The sequence below is a fragment of the Bos mutus genome, chromosome 15 (assembly GCF_027580195.1).
Source record: "Bos mutus isolate GX-2022 chromosome 15, NWIPB_WYAK_1.1, whole genome shotgun sequence".
NCBI classification, from domain to species: Eukaryota; Metazoa; Chordata; class Mammalia; order Artiodactyla; family Bovidae; genus Bos; species Bos mutus.
In genome coordinates, this window is record NC_091631.1 from 54098445 (window position 1) to 54117378 (window position 18934).

At 41.9% G+C, this 18934-nt stretch overlaps 1 protein-coding gene across 4 annotated transcripts in view; it reads left to right on the forward strand.

Annotated features, from left to right (window-relative positions):
• The window catches only part of CADM1 (cell adhesion molecule 1), a 353444-nt gene that overhangs the window by 303371 nt on the left and 31139 nt on the right, over positions 1 to 18934 (forward strand). For 3 of the 4 annotated variants that reach the window (XM_070384170.1, XM_070384171.1, XM_070384172.1), the window contains exons 6-8: positions 6269 to 6368; positions 9525 to 9697; positions 14187 to 14267. In XM_070384170.1, coding sequence (XP_070240271.1) covers positions 6269 to 6368; positions 9525 to 9697; positions 14187 to 14267 — 354 coding nt within the window. The remainder of the gene's footprint in view (positions 1 to 6268; positions 6369 to 9524; positions 9698 to 14186; positions 14268 to 18934) is intronic. The other variant, XM_070384174.1, reaches the window with a different exon arrangement.

The window sequence follows — 18934 nt, forward strand, 5'->3', positions numbered from 1 at the left end:
TAGGGGATAAGGGGTGGGAGAGATAAATTAGGACATTGGGATTAATATATGCATGCTAGTATATATGGTCTAGATAAACAACAAGGACCTACTGTGTAGCACAAGGAACTATATTCAGTATTTTGTAATAATCTATAATGGAAAAGAATCTGAAAAAGAATATATATATATATATATAAATGTGTGTATATATAAAACTGAACCACTTTGGTGTACACTTGAAACTAACACAACACTGTAAATTAACTATACTTCAATTAAAAAAAAAGTTTTAAAAAATATTGAACAACCAAAGAAAACTTCCTATACTTAAGGTGATTAACAAAAAAGTAAATAAAAAGAATGGCTCAACACCATTGTTTATGATTTCCCTTAAGATACCACCTTGGAATAATACCCAAAATGCTAAAGAAATGTGTAATGAAATGAAAGTATGTAAATCAGAACACATGGGTTGAACCTCAAATTTGGGGAGCTAGATTGTTTTGCAATAAGAGCTGTTAAAAGTGACTAAAAAGGAGGCCATTAGACCAATCTAATTAGGTGATTCTAATACCTTGGTAACTTACGTAAGCAAACCAAAACCTAAACCAAACTCAATGCACTCCAGGACTATAAAACCCAGCCAGTCACAGGTAGCTAACCAGGCTTCCCAAATAAGGCAACTGCTTGCTGCTGCTGCTGCTAAGTCGCTTCAGTCGTGTCCAACTCTGTGCGACCCCATAGACGGCAGCCCACCAGGCGCCCCTGTCCCTGGGATTCTCCAGGCAAGAACACTGGAGTGGGTTGCCATCTCCTTCTCCAATGCATGAAAGTGAAAAGTGAAAGTGAAGATGCTCACTTGTGTCCGACTCTTCGAGACCCCATAGACTGCAGCCTACCAGGCTCCCCCGTCCCTGGGATTCTCCAGGCAAGAGTACTGGAGTGGGGTGCCATTGCCTTCTCTGAAGGCAACTGCTTAGCTCTAGCCAATCAAATAATTCCCTTGCTTTTCTTCCATGTCATCTTTATAGAAACCTTTCCCCCAGCTCCTTTTGAATTATTTTCAGTTGGACTGCCCTGTTGAACTGGATGTCTGCTCAAAGAAACACTTGAAAATTTTAATGTGACTTGTCTGTCTTAGAACAGGGCTAAGGTGAATTCATGGTCTCCTAGTTTTCGTTTAACCAGTAGCAGAGCTAGACTTCCATTCCCCAACATCTCCCAACTTTTTCATTCATTCATCTGCTTGGTGAATACATACTAAATGCCTACCATGTTCCAGTCACTGACATTATTCTAGGCACCAGGGATACAAAAAACGAAAACCTTTCTTGTCACAGAGCTTACATTCTTGTGCGGACACTCTTGCTATGAGGGTTTTCTCACCCAGTGTTCACTTTCAAATTTTGAAGATTTCTCATAGATCTGGAAGAGTGCTGTGTGGGTGAGTGTGCACCCCACTTCAAAGGCACTGGGAGCAACTCTCTGCCACAACATCACAGAATAAAATTTGATTTTGTTGAGTAAACAGTCATTTCAGTATCCACAAAGCTACTTACAAGTTGCAACAAGAGGAAATTGTATTTTACTGTGTGATGTGGCACATGCTCTTCGGTCCCACATCCGTCCTCCAAGGCCTGACTCATCCCACTCATCATAGCTCAGCCCTCTTCGAAGAAGTGCCGTTTAAGTGCTCCGATTCATACAGCAGATGTAACAGCAGGAGGGCCTTCACCTTGCAAACAAACAAAATAAACGGCAGTGAAAATTATTCATGAATGTATGATGACAATGGAAAGCAAGCCTTTTGCAAGATGTTCTCTTTAACTCCTCGGAGAGCTTGCTGTGACTCTGTTCTCTGACTAGTCCCAACCTCCTTGTGTCACTAGACATCGCCCTCCTTCAGAGCAAAACCGGCCTTGCCCAACAGTTTAGGCAGCCGTGTTATAGGGGTCAGTTCTTACCTCTAAGCCCTCACCAAATCTCAGGTTCATCTTGGCATCCCCATGCTCCTCTGAACTGCAGTAATCCTCCATGATTGACAAAGACCCTCAGGTAAAGCTTCCCCACCTGAATGCACAGGCACAGACCCACACTGCCTCCCGCCAGTCTGATTCATCTGGGCCCCCACCCTGCCCTTGTCTTTGCCCAAAAAATGAACACTTGGTCCAGAGGCCTCCAGTCTCACTCTAACAGGTGTTTCAGAATGTTGGAGGAAATCTCAGTCACACGAAGAGCCTGGAGAAGCACACTGGGGCTCGTGTTTCTAGATCTGCTTTGCAGTCAGCGCATCAGCAAATATGTGAGGTCCACATCCTCTGACTTAAATTCTCAGGCAGGGAAAGTGTCAGGAGCCCCTGGGCTAACAGGTCTTCTCCCACCGTGCTGTCTTATTTCAGCAATGCTCCTTTCTGGTACCTGGGAAGGATAATATCCCAGGCAAAAGGAAACCACAGTGTTCTCTTTTTAAAAATAAGAAATTGTAAAGACCTGATACATTAGCGCAGTAATCTAGAGAGAAGGAGACTGTGACTTTTCATTTACATGGGAAAGTGAAATACAGGTTCCAGAGTCGTGAGTTTCATCTTCTGAAAAGATCATAGAATACGGTGCAAGGTCAAACTGGCATGAAATCAATTGTAATCTGCCAGCAAGCCATTCTAACCTCTTTAAGAGTTTCCTTTTATATATATATATCCCCCCCTTTATAGAGAGCAAAGTCCATTTAAGGAAAGTCTCATCAAATCAGAATGTCTTTCTAATATTGTTTTTTTAATTGGCTGCTACTGTAGTGTGACCTAAAGTCTCCTGGTATTTAACCCTCTGTGCGACTTTGACTAATGGCCAAATTTTATCTGCTATAGCAGTCTTGCTAAATGTGTCTTTTATAGGGGTTTTTAAAAATTACAGTGTATTATGAAAACCTCAGATCCCTCGACCTAATTGATTGTCTGTTGGTGATGCCATCTCTGTAACTGTAATGTTCCACAAGTGCATAGACCTAACTATTTTTCTTATTTTTATACAGCAGTTCCATTTTATAATGACATTAAGCCATTCTGAGCGATACATTTCTGGACAGTTATTGCACTTGGGCAGAAAGTGTCATCTGGCTTTTAGCCTTGTGCCTTCCAACACCAACTGAGGCGGAAAATGATCACCCAGAAAATGTACCAGGCCTTACTTAGCTCATTACTTAAAAATAAATCTTGGAGTCTGGTTCTGTTTCAAAAAAGATTTGGTGGGTTATAACATTTGATTTATGAACATAATTAAAGCATAAATGATGAGCTCTGGACTATTCCATCAGCCATCTGGATTGTTCAGTATTTTGACACACTCAGATTGTAGTCAGGATCTTCCTGGGGAAATCTAACAGCCCTGGGTTCTAGAGGTGCCAGCAGAGCCCCAGGGTTTCTATTCCACCTGTTGAGAAGACTCAGGTTCCTCTTTCAGGACAAAGGAGTGGAGATCAAATTTGTTTTCTAAGTTTCCTTCACCCGGAGATGGATCTTGGCACATAAACCCTCTGTTTGGTTTCTAGGTTGGGCGTAAATATAGCTCAGCTGCCCACGGTCGAATAATATGCCTGTAAATACTACGTGTGTCAACAGAGGAGGGCATTTTTCTGTATAATACAAGTGAGATTAATGTTCACCTTTCTAGCCAGCTATTAAGGTAACTGTGGCAGCTGTACCTATAAGTAGATGGTAGATGTTTCTCCAGAAACCTAAAGAGTAAATTGGGAAAATCAGTTATCAAAATTGAAAGTGTATTTTCTAAGGGTTAGTATATGATTTTTTTTTATGTAAATCCCAGGTACAGCAAGACCTTAGCATGTTCTTCCTAATTTATGTGAGCCATTGACAACTGGTAAATAGCCATTAGAAGCATAAAAGGCATTTAACTAAAACAAACTCAGTAGTACTGAAAAGGCAGGGTGGATAGATTTTCAACACTGTCTTTATTATTAATGGAAGTTGAGCATGTAAAACCCTTAGTGCACTGTGCTGAGAAATATGCTCTGTCTGTTTGCTTGTAAATTACACAAAGCAGAAAAAGGACCAAAAAAAGCCTTCCACGTAGGCCAGCAAACACTCTGCTTCTCCTTAATTAATGGACCGAAGTCATCGGGGCGTGGAAAATGTAGACCTTGCTTGGATCAGAGATTAACCTATAAGCAAGTATTACATTTCAGCCCAAATTTGAGGCTTTGAATTTAGCTTTCCTCAGAACAGTTCCTGGGTAAGGATGACAGAGGTTTCCTAACCAGAAACTCCAGAAGTGCTGCTGGTTTTGAGTATGAATTGTAAGGGAGCCAGGATTTTATTGTCTGTGTTTTCAATGGCATAACCTTCTTCCCCTTTTTTCTTTGATATCTTGTGGAGTTTTTAAAAATAAATTTTACCACCCAGTTCTGTGTGCACATGTATTATACCACCCCAAATAACAGACCCCCATATGTCACCCACCGGTTGCATATAGCCTACAGTATTATTTGTAACTTTCAAAGGAGGGTGTCCAGGAGCTCTTGACCAGCAGTCAGTGTTCATTCAGGGCCATCCTGTTTATGAGGATTTCTGCCTTTCCTTAATGACTAGCATCCCCACCCAGTTATCAGTATCTGGAGACCTCTATGCCATTTTCCTTTGCCAACAAGTCCAAGAATAGAATGGTGTTGCTTGCAGGAGTCAGCTGGAGCTTTCAGTCCTGTTAACTTATGTTCTCTGGCAAGTGACTTAGCTCCTCGGAAAGCGTTACCAGTTCAGCACGCAGTGCGCACCGATGCACAGGAAGCCGCTCTCAAAAGGTTTTCAATGCCACATGGTTTTCAAGAGTCAGAAAGATCCAGTGCTAGGAACACGACTGTAAAAATGCATCTGCAACGCCGCCATCCCTAGAGAGGACCTCATGTGGCTTGTTTGGCTGTGTGCAGGTTGAGACGGTTGAACCCCACCGTATTTCTCATTGCGCCCTCATTCCACAGGGCGAATGATAATGAGCGAACCACTGCTTATAAAAGGCCAAGGGGCTGTTGTTTGAATGATGTGATTGTCCAAGAAAGTAAAGTTATGGAAATTGGCTTGACCTTTCAGCCAACTGATGTCTTGCCCTCTCACATGTATTGCCTCTTCGGTACATTTCCAAAAATATACATTTATGGAGCCACAGAATTAAATGAGAAAACTGATTTAGGGATCACTAGCTTGTTAGTTCAGTATAGGGGGACAAAAACCCTCCCAAACCCATTCAGGTTTTATTTGTAAATACATTTGTGTGTGTATCCAAATTAATTCTGACCCCTCCCCTTCCTTCCCTAGTACCTGTACCTCCTAGCATTCCTCGCTCATTTCCACACCCCCACAAACTCACAGTTTCTAAATAGGTAGTGGAAGTAAGAATACCTGTTCATCGTGAAACTTTGACATCATGAAAGTTCTCTCCCTTAGGAGAGTGTCACTTCAGAATACCTAAGTACTTGACTGCATTAGGAAGCTCTACTCGATACACTTGGCTTTAATTATGGATTGCCATTGGGAAATGTGGTTTGAATTCCTATAAACATACATTTCTTGGGACTGTCTCATTATGTTATCTCTATGACCTTGGACGCCCTACATCATTCTCTAGGTACCTACCAGTGTTCTCATCCCTAAAAGGGCATTTTCCACCACCAGGGGTGGGTCCTCCCTTAGTAGACCCTCAGTAACTGTCAGTCATCTTACGTCTGATGTGTTTACCTTGAGATGTCATAGAGTTTCTTTAGGGGCCAGCAAAACCTCCCAGTTCTTTATTCTTGGAGCCACTCGAATGGAATTCAGAAGTTTTGCCTTTCCTATTTGAAAACAAGAGGCAAACTTATTAATATGCAGTGTCACAACATATTGTCACATAGTAATATATGATCTATGATAAAATGTATCAATTCTGAGCACCACAAATATCTGTGGCTTCACCTCAGCATGAAGGCAAATGAGTTTCCTTTAGCTTGAGTGAGTCTGGAGATAAACTTCAATGTAACAAAATGTGTTTCACAGGAAATGTTTGATGTGGCACAGTTGGCTTATGAATCTCTTATCTCTTTGTGGTTCACTCCTTAGAGTTATTAGGCAATTTAATTTGAGCAAATGCCGGGATTACTCACTAATTAGAAGGATGTTACTGAAAGCATGAGGATGGGGAGTGTGTGAGTGCTGGTAGAATGGGGTCTGTGACAGCATGCAAGTCTGGTTCTGCCTGATGATATCATTTGCTAAACATTATACTTTGTGTTGTTGTCATACAGATAAGCCTCAAGTGCATATTCAGATGACTTACCCTCTACAAGGCCTAACCCGGGAAGGGGACGCGCTTGAGTTAACATGTGAAGCCATCGGGAAGCCCCAGTAAGTTCTGAAGGCCAAGGTTGGCAGAGGGTCATGAGCAGTAAATGTCATAACACGGACATGTGCCTTCACAACTCCTCGGCCTGTCACCTGTCTCCTGCTGTAAAGGATGCAAGATCTTTCTCAGGAAATAAAAGAATATTCAGTGAATAGTGGAATAAATATCTGTGGTTCTTAAGGGTGAGGATGGGGAGAAAAATGAAATGCCAGCTAAGATTGAAATCTCAGCTAATTCTATTTTATTATCATCAGCATGATTGTCAGAACTATTTTCTCTTACCCACATAAAATAATCCTAATAAATTTTTAGTGTGCCCACAATCTAATGATATATCTGCTACCTTCTGTGCTAATGTCTTAAGCTGCTGGAAAGATGGTTTTCAGACTTAAATTAAGCTGCTGTGTTTAGGGCCAGCTGTAGGCAAATGTGCCTTACTTTTCATTTTGCTTCTTCCCTCAAGGAAAAGTGACTCCTAGAAATATTTTTGTTAGTAAGGAGTGGTTTGGGAATTTTTCTCAAGGAATGTGTATATATATATATATATATATATATATATATATAATTGCAGAAGGGAGAAGAACTGACTTTTACTCTTATTTTATTGAAAAGTATAAAAGAATAAAAAGCTACTTCATTTGCCCCTGCTAAATAAATGAGTGAAAGTGAATTAGAGAAACCACATATATTACCACTGATACAGCAAAAGCCATGTGGTGGTACCACTTTAGCTCTTGGTTTCATTTGGTGAGGAAGAGGTGTCTTTTCATCTTTCTAAGACAGAAAAAGATGGTTTTTACCTGGGAATAAACAAACTGAGGGCAAAGACGCTGTGTGGACTCACCGTGTGGAGCCACAGGTCAGTGAGGGGATCCAGAGCACTCAGGTTTTTTTTTCATCCCCAACAAAAAACAGCATTGAGCTCCCTCTGCTGTCCCCACGCTGTGGTTATCTCCCCCTCTCAGAGTTTTGCTAACCAGCATCTTTATCACAGTTTTCATACAAGGACCTCCGCGCATCTTCACATCTTCATAAAGCTTCCCCCAAGTCTTTGGAAAGAATTCTTCCTGTGACAGCTGAGCGATGAACTCTGAGAGAACAGAGAGCCAGAGGGGGCCTGTGGGCCCTCTTCCCACGTCAACCCTGCCTATTTAATGCATACCTCTCCAGGGCCGAGAATTTGCTTCTCTCTGTACTCACCGTTTGGAGCTGTAAAAATGACCTTTAGGAAGGAGGTGGTCTTCCTTTTGCTTTCCTTTTCCTCAGGTGTTCGAAGTTATTTGGTTTTAAGTGCTTCCAGCTTTACCAGAGCAGTCGTCTTCTCCTTTGAGCACTGCAAAAGCTTCAGCTGTTTCTTTGTGTAAACTGTTTGAATTAGGTCCCCATTAGCAGCTTACCTCCCCTCCAAAACCATCCAGTGGCGGAAAAAAATAAATTCTCCCCGGCCTCTTGCCGCACATAGTACCAGCCACATTAACCACATTTACAGACTATGGCTTGCTAACCTATATTTTGTTTCTGTATTTTTTTTTTCCTCTGAAGAAGGTACTGTGTTCAATTGAATGTGCCACGGGGACAGTAAATTACATGTTTCCTTCGGGACATTGATGCCGGAGAGGGTATTTGTTTGTTCCTCTCCAATCGGCCTGGGTGCACGGTTTTCTGAGCAAGCACGCGTTACTCGCTGCTGGCCCTCCTAGCATATTACCTATTTATTTTCTCAAGAAATTGCATACAATAAAAATGGTAATTTAACTTGCCATTAAATGTTGTGAATGTTCTCAGCGCTTACCCCCACTGATGGTTTCAGCTGTCAAGCAGCGGGCAGTAGGTCTGATTGCCAGGCAAACCCATTCGCCATTGCCTGCGAGGAAGACATATGCAAGGCTCATTTTTAAATAATTTACTGGGTGGCGATGACAAACCCACATGTAATTAAAGAAAAATCATGACTTTGCATCCCCCTGGAAAACCGGAATGCTGCTTGGCAGGGCCCACTTGAGTGTCCGTTCATTACAAAGCACGGGTCTTTGGTCCTGATGCTGCTCCTGGAGGTGGTGCGTGAAATGAAAGGAAGCTGCTTCCGTGCTCGGATCCCTGTGACCCTGCCTGGAAAATGGCAGCTTTCAGACCCGGTCCTAGATGTGGCCTCGATTGCATAGGGGTTGCCTTGAAGGGTCATAAATTCAGTGAGTTTGAAAGAGACTCTGTGTGTGTGTGCAACTGGGGCTCTGGAGTACCTTGTGAAATTTGCTTTTCCTGATGGATATAAATGTGGTCTCTAATCATGAAAACAAACTTGCCTGTGATGAGCCAGTACTGGAGGCCCCCAGGGGTCCACATGGAGGTGTCATCACTCCACAGCCATTGATCTGGGAGCCTGTCCCCGGCCCCTGCAGGTGAACACACTGGGCAAGGGGAGCAGCACTGGGGGCCTTGGAGGGCCACGGAGTGCACGCACTTTGCCAAGGAACATGTAGATCGGTGGAATTTGGCCCAGGAGGGTGTGGTGGCATCTTGGGTTGGTGGAGGGTAGGTTAAGGGTAGGGAATAAGGGGACAGGAAGTGACTGCATCTTTCCAGAATGAGAAGAGGTGATTTTTTTTTTCTTTTTCAAACAGCAGAGGCCAAAGAAAGCACTATTCAGAGGTAAAAGTCCATTCCTTTCTGCGAAACAAGAAATCCACTTACGTATCACAACTTCCTAAGCCAAGTATCTCTGTGTGTTAGTAACCATGAGATTAATGCATGTATCACTAGCCCAGGATTTGATTTTTTCCCCCTAATTAATGAGATGATTAGCAATGGGTGAGCTCTGTCCTATCTGAATTGGTGTGAAACCACACAGCAGGGCATAAAAATAGGGCACATGGTTTATTTGCTGGTTTGTTGAAGATGGATTGGAAATAATGAGACTCCTGCTTGCGGCCTGTTGAAAGTTTTACAACATCTGATAATATTTTTAAGAGAATTATATTCCAAACAGATTTGTGGAGCCTTCACAGCTGTAATTCTGTGAACTTAAAATTATCTCCAGTAGGTCCTCTTTAATTGTGTCACCCTGCATGGGATTCATTTACTGCGTGGCTGAGAAGTTTGATGCAGACATCTTGGTGGGAAGTCATAATGCAACCTGTCTCTCTCCCTTCCTTCTGCAGGCCTGTGATGGTGACTTGGGTGAGAGTCGATGATGAAATGCCTCAACATGCCGTGCTGTCGGGGCCCAACCTGTTCATCAATAACCTAAACAAAACAGATAATGGTACATACCGCTGTGAGGCTTCCAACATAGTGGGGAAAGCTCATTCGGATTATATGCTGTATGTATACGGTACGTGAGAAGATGAAGCCCTCTTCCATTTGACTCATTTACTGTATAGCTGCTGCTTGTAATTCACTCCTAAAGCTTTTGGTCAAGTTGCAAGCCAAAACGCCAGCTTGTTTCCTTCAAGAACTAAAGAAGCCTGGCCCGAGGTGGACCCCGGTGCCTCCACTGGGAGGACAGCGCCTTTTCTTTTCCTTCTCTAACCGTGGGGTTTCCCACTCGATCACAGACTCTGGTCATGCTGAGTAGGAAAGCTGTGTCCTCAGGCACAAGCTATGGAGATTATGTTAGAAATAATGACTGCGAAATTCAGCCTTACCAATTAATGGCTCTTCAGCTCAGAAAGTCTATTCCCAGTGGTATTTTCTGATGATACCTGGGCTAGCCTTTCTCCTGCTTTGATGAGCAGAACTATCCTATTTTCAGCATGAAGCTATTACATCCCAGATGTCGCAAGCCAGTAAATACTTGGAAAAAAAATAGAAGGTCCCTGGTAGCTCCGTTAACCACTATAGCGACTGCCTTAGACACAAATGTTTTTTGTTTTGTTTTTTTCTTATTTGTCTGTTTTCTTAATATCTTTTTGCAGGATTATTAAAGCACGTGATCAGGAATTTCACTCTCTAGTCAACAAATATGTATTGTGCATCTACTTGTACCAGCCATTTTAAACTTATTTCCCATTTACAGCTTACGGTCAATTTTGTGTCTAGTGAATATTCTCTATTTAGCTGAGGAGTGCACTGCTTGTCTAGTCTTATGATGACAAATTGAGTCTCTCCTGTCCAATTGAATCTCTCAGTTAGTTTTACACCAGGAAGAATAGTCATGAGCTGACTTGACACAGAATGAATAACCATACACATGACAATTTCAGTGTCGTGTGAATATATGAACAGGAATGTGCATTTCTCTCAAGTGAGCCATGTAAATAATCCAAGAATAAGTGTATGTGATATATACACACACAAATCTACATATGGGAAATCTACTCCGTAACATCTTAGAACCTGACCACTTTCCCTGTGAAGAAAATAGAACAATCTTTCTGATGAACTAGAAAAATCATTTAATGAAATGATTTACCCCATGTTTACATGGATATTAAAATATTATCCTTAACTATACCGGAGGTTTTTTTTCCCTTAGCATAAAGCAGAATTAAAAGCTCACATCTAATCACTTTATATGTAGACTTTTGAGGTGTGTTTTCTTTACACACAACCCATGTGGCCTGTTGTCCACACATTATAGCATTAATTCTCCCCAGTAGTTAAGGAGATCAGAGTGGAAGGAATGGCTCTCCATGTAGGTGCAAAGAGGTCCTGTGTGCCCCCATTTTCAGCCACCCCCCTTTTTACTTCTATGAACCGCCCCCCCCACCCGCCCCTTAACATCAGGGTTTGAGCCTCATGCAAGGCCCCAACCTTGCTGTTATACAGGTTTACAGACTCTCTTTCAACTCTTTAAAAACGGCAGATGTTAAAAAAGCAGATACAAATTTTCACCAGTCTATTATATGCTTCCTTGATTCAGAAGACTAAGTTATGTGGAAAAACAACTTTGATTTATTGTACCCACCATTCCAACATTTCAAGATGAGAAACATTTTGTGGATTTGATGGACAGGTAGTTTTGAATAATTTTGGATCCCAGCTTCTGGCTTAGCGTTTATTGAGGGCTCTCTCACTTCCTTCCACGTGCTAAGATGACAGTCTGACGTGCATGATCACCTCTAATCTCCATAGTAACAGGATGACCAGGTAATGGCATCATCCTCCCGTTTTACAGATGATAAAATGAAGCTACGAAGGGTCACATAAGTTGCCCCAGCACAAGCTTACTAAGTGTGTTTTAGAGTCACTATACTTGGACTCCAAAGTCTGTAGTGAAATGTGTGTCTTTCTTTGTAGTTCCTCTTTTTCCCTCTGCTTCCTGGTAGGACAAGATTGCTCTCTGGGAATGAACTATCTGGGCCAGAGTGCATTATTTAAAAGACAAGAAACACAGACGCATCCATTTAGGCAAGGGCATCTGTACCCACCTGTCTCCCCAGCCCAGCATGGGGCGCTTTGCCTGGTCTAGGCAATTTGCTAGGTCCTCAGTGTGCTACCTCCCTCTGTAACCTATGCTGGCAGTAACACTTGGATGCAGGCTAGAATGCACACTCCACTTGTTGCTGCTCTAGTGATAAAATATTCTAGCAATTTGAGAAGATGGTAAGTAGGTTTTCTTTTCAAAGCCAATTGATTGCACTACTACAGTAACTTTCAAAGTTCTTTACAAACTCAGAGTTAACATGCCTTTAAAATGTTTAATTCTCTGGAAGTAACTTCTTTACTTGGAGAATCTATCTAGTTAGTGCCTCAGCCCCAATTGGTTTTGTTCTTTTAGCCTCTATGTGTCAAATAGCTTATTAGCTCCACTCTGTATTTTCTTAAATAGTGACCTCACATTGCTCTTAACACTAGAAGTGATCTAAGCATTATACCTGGTAACAGAATCTAATTCATTTAGGTCACTTGAGCCACATGTGAAGGACAAATTACCCCAGTAGTGGTAAAAATAATTGAAAGTGTGTGATTTTCACAAACTGAAAGGGACTGGTGACCTTTTTTTCTGAAATCTCTGCCCTCGTTAGTCTCTGTACCTCTCCGTGTCCGTAATCGTAGTTTCAAATCACCTCCAGGTGCACTTTGATTGTGTGGTGGACATCACATATTTTGTGCCAATGCATTTAGAAATAGGAACAGAAATAGCTTTATAGTATATCAGGGGAGGTCTCCCAGCTACAGATGTTCCTTTTGAGTGATAAATATCGTCACTGAATCAGAACAAAGAAGACATGTCTCTGGGTGCAGCTGAGCTGGGGCGTGGGCAGAGCAGGATGTCTTGAGGGACCCGTGCCCTCGCTCACCTTGCGTCCCCACCTCACCTGCATCTGCCACAGGGCGTGCATGCATCCTGTGGTCCACCGGGTCACAAAATGCTTCCCTGCCTGTGGCCTCCATAAGCAAGTATCCACAAAGCTCGACTGCACGTACTGTCTGTTCTTCTAAAAAGGCCGTTTGAAATTATTAATTTAATCATTTCTGCTTCTTGGAGGAGAATGAATTTTTTTTTTAACGGGTCCTTTTGGCGCTTGTGTGAGGCTGCTTTCACTAGTAGTTTGCTGGCACCCTCAGCTTAAATCAACAGAGTCTCTCCTAGAACAGACCCGTCTGCTGTTGGTTCTTCCCTGTCAAATTTGTGCATTTGTGTATGTGTGAGAGAAGTTTGTGAGAAAAATGAAAACCTCGGATTATTGATCAATGGTAGAATCTTTTAAGCAGACCATCTAACCAAACACCAAGGTAATGTTTTTGTAAACTTCCAGGAAGTTGTGCCAACAATAAAGGTACATTATGTAATTAAAGTTCGGATGTATTAATTAGACAGTCGGGGAGCTCCCTTGGAGATGAAAGGACACCAGATGTGTCAAGGAGAAAAAGTTGACGGGCTTTAGATAAAATTTAAAATCAAAAGCCTTCAAGTCATCTAATGCTCTATTATAGCAGAATGATTGCTTTAGTTCAAAGTCTTGCTGACAATTTAACACATTCAGTTTGATCATTTGGGTCGAAAATTTTTTTCTCTTTCATATTTGCCTTCCCTTTTTTCCCCTCCAAATAATTTTTGAGATTATAGAAGAATATACAGTATATCAAACACCTGACAGAGAATTCCCTATCAGATTTCCTGGTTTCGAGGGTCAAGTCTTGTTTATATTTAGCTCTCTTGTTTACAAGATGGAAATGTTCTTCAGTGTTTATCACTGTCGCCCACGTAGGTCAGGCTTAAGCAAAGGCGACGAACTCATTAATATTTATAAGTTGTAAAATTTATTGACTTTTAAGAAATAAAATCTCAGTAAAATCTCACATGCCTGGAACTTGATATTTAGTGGTGACATTCTCTCTTCTTTGTATTTATTACAAGTATAGAAGTAGTTTTACTTCCTGCTGGGATGTGTTGATGGAGAATAATGAAGTTAACAGTCAGAGAGCAAGAGGCAGGCGAGCACTGTTCCTTGGCCGATAGGAGCCCTTTAGATAGAGCAGCGCCATCTCCTCCTTTCTCCCACCGGTAAAAGTATAAAAGAAATTGCAAACACTGTACCCTCTCGGGGCCTGAGTCGGTCTAACCCCACCCTTTGAAGTCGGATGGGAGGGTGTCGTATGTTTTTATTTTTTCCTCCCTTTCCTACTCCTCGTCTTCTCATCCCTAGTTCACTTCATTAGTACAAATTTTCTTTTCTTCTTTTCTTAGCTCTTCCGGATAAGGCTTTGGGATATGATTAGAAGACATAAATCTTTGTGGGGGGATGGGGATTTTGAGTTTTAAAGAGGAAAGTCATCAAACAAACACCTCAGTGTCTTCATGCCTTTGTTTTGTCATTACTGGTCATTGTTGTGTTCAGCATTGTGGGTTTGATTTTCCTTTTTTTTTTATCCAGATCCCCCCACAACTATCCCTCCTCCCACAACAACCTCCACCACCACCACCACCACCACCACCATCCTCACCATCATCACAGGTACGGTACCTTCATTGCCATTGAAAATGTCCTGAATGTATATTGTCTTTCTGGTATGTATAAAAAAAAGAAGCCTTAAAAGGTCTCTTTGGATCCTTGGAATTGAAGTATTCCTTCATTTGGTAATTTGAAAGACATTACATACTATGTTCTCAAGTTGAATCTTAAGGACCTCAGAAAAATCTTTAACATCCAAGCAATTTAACAGTAGGATCAGCTATTTTGCAGAATTCTCTTGTAAGCATCACCATGCAAAGCAAAATGCTAGGGAAAATGGCAGCCTAGCTCTTAGAGGCTGGATAGCTTGTGTTTAGCCACGGTTGGCAAAATGGTAAGTATCCTGGCTTTGGATCCTCTCCTCGTCTTAATTTCATCTTAATCCACGTGAAAGAAAATACCCACCCTTTACCATGCCCGTGTGGGCCATGTTCCTAAATGCATCATCCTTTTTGTCCCAGAGAGTACCTGCTGAGACTGTGTCGCCTGGGGACCCACCGTCCTTTCCCCACTGGGCACTCCTGTACCCTTCACTGCCCTCCGTTAAACACTGGAGGAGTGCAAGAGGCAGCCACAGCAGTTATCACTCTGTGGTTTAGCTCTTTGGACTCTCTGAAACTTATTCAAAAAGTTACACTGTCTCCTATTTCTGACCATCACTGAGAGGGGAGGTGTGCCTTCCAGTCCCTTTTTCCTGGTCCTCAGCAGCTCTCAATGCTTGATGTTGCTTGTCTGGGAGGCTTGGAGTTTTCTCTGCCAACCAGAGTGGGAAAGGTTATAGCCTTACCATGTCAGCTAGTTTTGCAAGATTTCCTTACATAAGGCTGCACCTACCTGCTGTCGACAGGTACCTGCCCCAGAAACACGGAAAAGTAATTATTCTATGAGACCCAAAAAAAAAAAAAAAAAATCTCTTTAAAAATTAACTTTTGCACTCCATCTCTGAACCATGTGCTCTGGTGTACAATCCTATCACTGGACTTCTTTAAAATCGCTGAATAGTATCCTCATCTTTAGCCTCCTTACCACCCTAGATATGACAAACATCCTTCACATTAACTTTCTGGAGATGTTTTCAGTTTTCACAGGACTCGGTGAGATAGACAAAATGAAAATTCTAAGTGGTTAGTGAAAGAGGAGGCCTCATCAGTTTATGAAATATAACAGTAGATGGTCTAATTTCAGTTTTCTTCACCTTTCTTAAGTATTACAGTGGAACAGAGAACTTTGAAATAAGCCGCTAGTGAGGATGGTTCTGAATGGTGTCTGTGAAAACCTCAGTGTGTGCCCTTAATTGAAAAGCTTCTGAAAATCCATCAATTGGTGTTTGTGTCTCGCTCTAAACTCAGCTCCAGCCAGGCTGCTTCCTAAATTCTTATCTGTGTGTATTTCCCTTTTTAGCTTTCTGTTAGTTTCTTCTGCTTCTTAAGTAAACTCAGTTTATCAGTAGAGCAAATAGATTCCTCCCACTTTCTGTATCGTTAATAAGGACAGCAAAGACACTCCTTCCTGACTCTGATTTCTAGAGCAACCATGCTAACGTCTCTCCATGCGATGGACCAGGTGTTTGCCTTTCATGATTTCTTACCTCTCATCCCAGTAGTGAGCCAATCAAGCTTGAGCTCCTGTTCCCAGGTTTTCATGAATTTTCCTATGAATGATCCTTTGAATGTCATTGTAAATTACACCAGCCCACTCGCCACTGCCCTGCCTGTGTGAATCCACTGGGAAAACCCATCGATGGTCTTTTTTCTTTACAGAAGTTGCCCAGGTATGAGCCCACCTTGATTACCTCTCCTTGTAGAAGGTTCCATCTAGGTAACCAGTCAAGTTTACAGCATAAGCGCCACATTTCTCCTTAGTGTGGAGCCAGTACTTTTCATTTGTGGGTGGCCTCTCACTAGCTTAGCCTATTTTTATTTGTTTTAAAGACCCTTCTTAACAGCCCCTCACCTCCTCCCCTCTCGCCGTCAATTTCAGCAACTCGGCAGAGGCGCTTCAATCACACTCCTAATCCTTCAGTCCAGACTGAAGCTCATCGCCCGTCCTGAAACAGCTACAACTCGCTGTTATCACAGTTCCAACCACAGAGACTCCATTTAAGAGGAAATTTTAAAAACAAGCAATGCTATGTTTCTGGCCACATCACAGGTACCTTTATAGGGACTTCTCTGCTCCTCCTTCTCATCTCCTGGCCTCTCAGCTCAAGGTCACGAAAGATGATCTCATAGATGCACTTTTGGCCTCTTGATGTTCCTAGCTGAACCCTCTCTACACACAAAATGCACTTGTGGTGATGAATGCCCTGATTTCTCAGTGGCACACCCAAGAGTCGTTAAAGTAAAATTGCCTCTAAAACAACACTGGAGAATCCGTTGCCTTAATGGATGTGATCTCACAGGCTTGCTATGTCTTAACAAGCAGTGTTATATATATTTATCTTACCCAGAAAGTGTACTTGTGGAATTTAACATTTGCTCCTTTCTTCAAACAGATTAAAGGTTACAGAGCCGAATGATTCCATGTCCCATTTTAAAGGTCCAGGCCATCCCCTAGATTTAGATTGGTTCCTAAAAAATCTTCCAGACTGAATCTTGACAAATGGAGAGCTAAATTAATTTCTACTCCTCTTCTTTCTTGTACTATTTGGTACATTACAGCTAACCATTAGCCTTAAAAGCTTCAACAGCTAAATCTAGTGACAGTAACATAAAGCGTTGGCTTTAAAAAAAAAAAAAGGAAGAGGAAGCCAACAGGCATCTTATTTCTTTTCTCCCAGGCAAATGCAATGACTGAAACACATTCCCTAGGTCAGAGTTTCATTACAACCAAATTGTACAAATGCAGTCGAAAAAATGTTTTTAAACTCGAAAGGTCATAGATGATTTCTGATGTCTCTGAAAGGAAGTGTTCCAGCATTGTCTTTTATCTTCCACAACCGGAATAATCGAATTGTTCCCCTTGTTAGGGAGGCAGGCCTTCATGAGTTCTCAGTCACCTGACTCCCTCAAAACATGTTAGCACTTCATTCTGGAAGTCCTGGTAAAAGAGGAATTGTGAGCCCAACCTGGGGCTTCCCACATGGCTTGGTGGTAAAAAACCCACCTGCCAATACAAGAGAAACAAGTTCGATCCTTGGGTCAGGAAGATCCCCTAGAGAAGGAAATGGCAACCCACCCCAGTATTCTTGCCATGGGCAATCCCATGGACAGAGGAGCCTGGTAAGCTACAGTCCATGGGATCGCGAAAGAGACAGATATGACTTAGCTATTCAGCAACGACAGCCTAACTTGCTGCTCCCCACCCAGAATCATAGGTGGGTGGAGGAGCAGGGCATCCCTGCCTCACATGCATTCTGCATGGGGAAGCTCTCCCGACTTACATGCAAAGGCCACATCTAAAGGTAGCCTCATCTTTGGAAGATCTTTGCAGGCTCTAGAGTCCTGAAAGGATGACTTGATGTCAGTTAGCCATATGAGCATTGTTGTGGCTTTGTAACTATTCACCCACCGTTAGAATCTTTTTCTGAATAAGAAGCCATTTGAGGGATGAAGTTGGGATGGGAGCCACATAGAGCCTCCTGTGATGTCCCATAAGATTCTCTGGTGTCTCTGTTCTCTTTCGTGTATATTGATCTTCTAACCACATATTTCTGTTTTGACTATTGCTACTGGCAGGCCCCCACTTACTTTTTTTTTTTTCTTTTTACATCAAGTCTGTGTGGTTTCATTCATGGAAGATACACGCTATAATATGAAAGTGCAAACTGCATAATTTAAATTGTCCCTGGCATCCTCTTCTAAAATACAGAGACAGCCAACCATTACCCATGCTAACAGTCCTCCATGGAGATTCCTTTCAGAAACCAGAGTCAAAGAAAAATCTATCGCCATAGAGGCGGGAGCATTGTTTTGTTTTGTTTTGAGCTTTCTTTGAAATTGGCTGATTTTGTATATCAAACGTACATAAAAATACCTGTTTTGTGTTTGGGTATAGTTCCGCCCCTGTCTGCCAGTTGGGTCAGTCACCTTAGGGAAATATTCTGTGTTTCCTTCCATAGTTAATGTGGATATTGTATTGGATCTGCTTGGTTGTGCCCTGGGTTAGATGCTTGATGAGAAAAGTACCATAGAAAATAGTCAGCACTCAGTTTTAAACACCCTTAGCAGCCTAAATATAAAATTCAGGCTGGGAGGAGTTCAACCTGTAGGTCACACTTCTACATGCAACTGTCATAAATTAAAAAATTAAAATCACCTTAGAATAAGAAATGAATAGCTATAGGGCCAAAATCTGAAACACATTTAAAAATCCTTCATAAGAATGAAGTAGGTCATTTCTAAATGAGTTTTTCTCTTTTTGAAAGTACATATCCAATTAAATATTTTGTATTTCTTGGAAAAGAAAACAGCACGGATTTTCTTATTGGCATCTGAGCACCCAGTATTCAGTATACCTTGGAGAAAGTATGTCCCCCAGGCTCGCACTATTATTTTGGCTTTCATAGTCTCCTGTTCGTAAGCTTTTCTGTGTGTATTGTGGGTCAGATCACATAAATAAAGGAGGTGAGAGCAGCCTTTATCCTTCGGGGATATTTGTAGAAGATGCCAAACTGGGGAAACTCAACACCCTGGCACATGTTTTTAGCTTCCTAAATGCAAAGGAAAGAA